The sequence below is a fragment of the Chrysochloris asiatica genome, unplaced genomic scaffold (assembly GCF_000296735.1).
Source record: "Chrysochloris asiatica unplaced genomic scaffold, ChrAsi1.0 scaffold01161, whole genome shotgun sequence".
Lineage (NCBI taxonomy): Eukaryota > Metazoa > Chordata > Mammalia > Afrosoricida > Chrysochloridae > Chrysochloris > Chrysochloris asiatica.
The window spans coordinates 32,003-38,419 of NW_006409679.1; the positions used below are offsets into that span (position 1 = coordinate 32,003).

The window sequence follows — 6,417 nt, forward strand, 5'->3', positions numbered from 1 at the left end:
GTGTGGCAGCAGTGGTGAGGTTGGCCCAGGATCGGACATTGTTTCTTCTGCTGTGCATGGGGTCGCTATGAGTTGGTTCCGACTCGATGGCCCCTGACAACAACAGTATTAATTTATGAATCAATAGTCAATTTTTAAAATGTACCTAAATAATATATATATTTTAAATACTGTGGAGTCAGTTCCTACTCATAGTGACCCGGCACAGCGTTTCCGAGGCTGCAAATCTTAGGGGAGCAGAAAGCCCCATCCTTCTCTTACGGAACAGCTGGTAGTTTCAAACTGCAGGCATTGAGGTTAGCAGCCCCATTTGTAACCACTATAGTGGTGGTAATGTTGGTGGTGATTTGCTATGGAGTTAGTTCAGACTCATAGCGACCCTGTACAGTGTTTCTAAGGCTGTAAATATTTACGGGAGCAGGGATTCTCGTCTTTCTTCTATGGAACAGCATGTAGTTTCAAACTGATGACTGAGGTTTGCAGCTCAATTCGTAACCACTACACTCCTAGAGCTCCTTCATCCTATGGTATTATCCTGAAAATAATCTTTCTTTCTTTCTTTCTTTCTTTCTTTCTTTCTTTCTTTCTTTCTTTCTTTCTTTCTTTCTTTCTTTCTTTCTTTCTTTCTTTCTTTCTTTCTTGTTTATCTTGTGAATTGAGTGATAGCTTACATGGGAGGTCATCAGCTTTACATTCATGGTATGTATTTCGTTTCATTACAATGACAGCAATCCTCTCTATGCATAATTATTCAACAGCATTTGCTTCCATTCCCTTTGTTTGTTTTGATGTACACCCAAGCACTCAGGAATATATAACCATTCAAACAATCAAAGGGCATACCCTACAAGCCTACCTCTCCCCACCCTACACCCTCACCCTCTCTGGCTATCAGCACACAGCCCCTTTCCTTCCTTGAGTCCTAGAGTCCCCAGCTAGAGTCATTGGGTTTAAATGGTTTCTGAGAAGTACATACATCAGTTTCACACATTTAAAAAGGTATGTAATATTACTGAAGAAGGATTATTCTAGGTGTCATTTTTTTATTAATATCATCCTAGTAAAACTCTTGTTCCACTCTCAATATTATACAATTGAGAATTCCCATATTGTATGTGCATTGAGCATAGTTGTTTGAGGTGGAGAGCTAATGCATGACTGAATTTACTATTGATTGCCAACATTTGTTTACAAACAGAAAATTAGAACTACAATATCAAGGTGTGGACTCACAAATATCATGATAGAGGCACATTGAAATTAGCATCTTGTAAAGGAAATACTAGAGTCCTGGTGTGGTGATGTTGGATAAACAGAAAATGTCTTACTGTTGAAGTCAGCAGTTCAAATCTACCAGTTGCTCCTAGGGAGCCCTATATAGGCTTGTTATGACTCAAATCCAACTTGATGATACTTAAAAACAACAACATATGAAATACTATCTCCATTTCTCAAATTTCCTTAGGATTCAGAAAAATACATTACTTTCATAGAAAACTGTACAATCCACAGGATTCATGCTATTAAATTCCCTTTAAGCCTTTGGCCCAGTTTTTTAATTCAGAGATGAACGCAGCCAACTGAATCAATGGTTCAGTGTCCATTTGTTCATCTGAAAAGAAACGTAATTATTCAGTTCTGGTTGTGGATACAAAATGCTAGAATAGGTATCAGAATGAAAAGTCCAAATCCCATATATTTTACACATTAAATTTGGGGTGTATGTATAACTCTTAATTTCTTCTACCTAGAAACTGAATAATATTCACCACCAGGATGCATGAGGCATCTAACAGTGGATTGGTATTCAAATACCTGTATGGTGATGATTGTTGTGTGCTGTGGAGTCAGTTAAGACTCTTAGCGACACTGTACAGGATTTCCAAGGCTGTAAATATTTATGGGAGCATTATTTTTAAATTAAAATTTGAATCAATCTGAGAGGAGTCAGTTTACTGTTGAAAAACAGCAAAATTTGCTTTTTCCAATTTTTCTGCTTTTCCTTTTTGGTTTTCATTTTTATGAAAATCTCCAAAATATTTCTGAAAACAAGTGAGAATTGTACACTCCGTTAAATAAGTCCCATAGAAGGTTCTTGTTAGAGACAGATTCATGTCCTATTTTATTTGTCTTGAGACCTATGGGACATTCTTGAAAGGTTCAAAGCTCAAGCAGGAGAGCATTCTCCTGTGGAAGCCATAGAATCTACATGGATACAGGGAATCAAGGAGGGGTCTATTCAATACAGACCCTATTTAACACTGGCTTGTTGTTGTCATTGCGATTGCAGTCTACTCTGTGTTATATATGGATGAATCTAGAGAATAAAAAATAAGTCAGACTCAGTTGTTTCCTTTTGAACATTCAAGATCAATTTATATAGGGATGAAGAACAAAAATAATACAGAAAAAGAAAACTTTTAAACTTTAGGACAATTTAGTTGAATGATTTAAAATTTTTAGAAATTTATATGAATAATGATAATAATTTGGAAAATTAATATGCCTTGAATTTTAACATTCACTGCATATTTAATTATGTATATAGTATCAATTTTCTTTCCTTATATAGTCATGCCAATCTGTTGCTATCAGCTGTGAATTAACTCACATGGCAATGTAGGGTTTGAGGGAAACTAAAAATTGCCCCATGGCATACAAATAATATGTTGAGCATTCAGGATTCACACTTAAATTTTTGATCACTCAGGACCATGCACTAACAATCTTCACTCTGCTTCCTCATGCTTCAAAAAATTTAAAGCAAAAGTTAAAGGAATTGAATGAAAGATATATCTAAGTTACATGTTTAATCACATTCCATCTTCCTGACAAGGAATAAAATCCACTATCCTGACTTTATTTCTCCCTGAGAGACTGAGATGGGCTTAATTATAAGGATGAAGAGAGAAATGGACAGCTGAGGAAAATCCAGGAGAAAGGAACATGAATAATATCTTTCCTGAATTATCATTTGCCAACTACTGATGTGATTCCCTCATGTTTTTTCAGATATACTTATGATAGTTGAGGCACGAAAAAAATGTTGACTGCTGTTCACATGGCCTAACAGAAAGCCCACAAAAAAGTGAACAGTCACTGGAGAAATCAGGGAAGTGAAATGGCAGGATGGGTGGGCAGAGGAGACTCTGACCAGCCCCATGTCTGTTGTCACCCTGCCTGCATTCAGACCAGGCTTCAGCTTTTTCTCCCCATGACCTGCTACAGCTTGTGAAAAGACAGTGTGCTCCTTTGCTCCTCTGTGAAATGACAATAACATGTGATGCTCATTTCTATGTATGGATGAGCAGAAAAAGGAAACATTACATAGAAAACTTAGCTCAGGTTCTGCCACTGGGAAACCTTAAGTTTATTGTGTAAGTAAACCATGATACTCTACTTATTTGTCACCACCCTCCCCCTCCTCAACTAGAAGATCATTTTGTTGTGTTAAAAGGACAGATGATAGGGACACATTTCATTCTTGTGGGGAAGTGCCTATAGAAGCTAGAAGCAATGTAGAAGAAATTAAACCTCTAAGTGACTTTTCTTGGACTTCTGAATTCACAGACCTATGGGGTGAAACTCAGCACCAAAGTCTGCCGTCTATGCAGCATAGCCCCTCTGCCCAGAGTCTCCCATGACTCACTGGGTTTCTCTGCATCTCTGAGGGTGCACATCACTAAGGAGTGTGGTCCACCATACCTTTCCTGTCTTGTAGGTGATGAGACCTGAGGCTTCTTCATCAGGACAAGAGGGAAGACATATTCAGGCATGGGCATCCTGAGGCAGACAACCACCATAGAGGCTAGATTTAGGTGTTGAGCTCAGTAGTCTAGGACAGATAGACTGAATCAGTGGAGGGAACAGGCTAGGTATTTACAGTTGTATGGCCTTGAGGGCCAAATGCCCAGAGCTCACAATTAACCACGCTAGTTCATATTATTCCCCTCTCTGTAGACTTGTTAATATTAATAAATGAGGAAGAAAAGAAAGTGAATGTCCTTGATATCTGGGACCTCACATTCTAAGGAGTCCTGCTCTGGTGGTGTGGGTTAATACATTGGGCTACAAGGTTTGGTTGAACCACAAGGTTGGTGGTTCAAGATCACCAACAGCTCCCTGGAAACATTATATAGGGTCGATATGTTGTTGTTATTGTTAAGTACCGTGGAGTCGGTTACGACTCATAGTGACCCTGTATAGGGTTTCCGAGGCTGTAATCTTTACGGGAGCAGAACACCTCATCTTTCTCCCAAGGAACCACTGGTAGTTTCAAACTGCCAACCTTGAGGTTAGCAGCCCAATTCATAACCACTACGCTACCAGGGTCGATATGAGTTGGAATCAATTCGAAGACAGTTAGCATCACAACAAATTCTATGGCAGAATCTCATCTGTTTTCCTTATTTTTCACTTTTAACTTCAAGTTATAGGGATCTCATCTTAAAAATCAGAATCACTTCCCCCAATTTTTTAAATTTCAAACATCAGAGTATGAATTCATATCCTCAGACTGGTTGAATGCCCCATGAAATTTAGGGATGACTAAGCGTTCTATAATAAAATGTTCTGATGGTGTTGAGACATTGGAGAACTATTCACAATGTCTGTATTTCAAACCCAAGTGATTCTTCAACGTTGAAAACCAAGACTGTCTGCTCCCATAAACATTTAACAATCTCAGAAACCCAATAACCCTATATAGAATTGCTATGAATCAGAATTGACTCAATGGGAGTGGGTGTGGATTAATTTGATTTGAAAGTGTTCTTTTTTTTTTTTTCAAGTGTTTATTGTGTACAAAGGATAATATCCATACTCCTACAGGGAAGCCCAGTTAATACTACTATTATTCAACTTTATGCACCAACCTCTAAAGCCAGTGAGGATGAACTAGAAGAAGTCTACCAACTTCTTCAATCTAAAATTGATCAAACATGCAAGCAAGATGTATTGCTCATTACTGGTAATTGGAATGTAAAGGTTGGGAGCTAAGAGGAAGGGTCAGTAGTTGGACAATATGGCCTTGGTGAAGAAATTTGGAGCACAACTATCTGGACACCTGATTGGAAGAGATCCATATTTGTGCCCATTCTAAAGAGAGGTGACTCAATGGAATTCAGAAATCATCAGGCAATCTCTTTGATATCCCATGTGAGTTAAGTTTTGATGAAGGTAACACAGAAATGGCTACAATTATACATTGATAGAGAACTTCCAGAAGTTCAATCCGGATTCAGAAGAGGCCATGGAATGAGGGATATCATTGCTGATGTCCGATGGATCTTGGATGAAAGCAGAAAATATCAGAATGATGCTTACCTGTGCTTTATTGACTATGCAATGGATTTCGATTGTGAGGATCATGACAAGCTATGAACAACATTGCCAAGTATGAGTATTCCAGAACACTTAATTGTGCTCTTGAGAATCTGTACCTGGACAAGAGTCAGTTGTTTGAACAGAACATGGGAACACTGAACATTTTAAAATTAAGAATGGAGTGTGACAAAGTTGTATTTTTTCACCATACTTATTCAACCTTTATGCTGTGCCAATAATCTGAGAAGCTGGGTTCTATGACGGAAATCATGGCATCAGGATTGGAGGAAGACTTATTAACAAACTGAGACATGCAGATGATACAACCTTGTTTGCTGAAAGTGAAGAGGACTTAAACAATTACTGATGAATATCAAAGAGAACAGCCTTTGATATGGATTACATCTGTATGTAAAAAATACAAAAGTCCTCACCTCTGGACCAATAAACAACAATCTTAGCAATGGAGAAAAGATTGATGATGTCAACAATTTCATTCTCCTTGGATTAACTATCAACATTCATGGAAGCAGCAGTCAAGAAATCAGATGACATATTTTATTAGGCAAATCTGCTGCACAAGACCTTTTAAAACTGTTGAAGAGCAAACCTGTCATCTTGAGGACTAACATGCCCCTGACCCAAGCCATGGTATTTTCAAAAACCTCATATATATGCAAAAACTGAGCAGTGAATAAGGAAGACTGTAGAAGAATTGATATTTTTGAGTTATGGTGTTGGAGGAGAATATTGAAGGTGCCATTGGCTTCCAAAAGAACCAATATATCCATTTTGGAAGGAGTGTAGCCAGAGTCCTCCTTAGAGATCAAGATGGTCAAACTTTGTCTCTCATACTTTGGACATATTGTAAGCAGGGACCAGATACTGCAGAAGGATGTCATGTTTGGTAAGTTGAGGGTCAGAGAAAAAGAGGAAGACACACAATGAGATGGTTTGGCCAAGTGGCAGCATCGATGTATTCAAGCGTAGCAACAGCAGTGAGGTTGGCCCAGGATTGGGCAATGTTTCGTTCACTGTGCATAAGGTCGCTATGGGTTGGTACTGTCTTGATGGTAACTAACAACAACAACA

At 38.3% G+C, this 6,417-nt stretch overlaps 1 protein-coding gene across 1 annotated transcript in view; it reads right to left on the reverse strand.

Moving 5' to 3' along the window:
• The window catches only part of LOC102838218 (olfactory receptor 18-like), a 12,037-nt gene extending 8,255 nt beyond the window's left edge, over window positions 1-3,782 (reverse strand). The window contains exons 1-3 of the mRNA XM_006878024.1: window positions 3,706-3,782; window positions 3,155-3,260; window positions 1,957-2,042 (exon numbers count right to left, since the gene is read on the reverse strand). Coding sequence (XP_006878086.1) covers window positions 1,957-2,042; window positions 3,155-3,260; window positions 3,706-3,782 — 269 coding nt within the window. The remainder of the gene's footprint in view (window positions 1-1,956; window positions 2,043-3,154; window positions 3,261-3,705) is intronic.
• Between the last annotated feature and the right edge of the window lie 2,635 nt (window positions 3,783-6,417).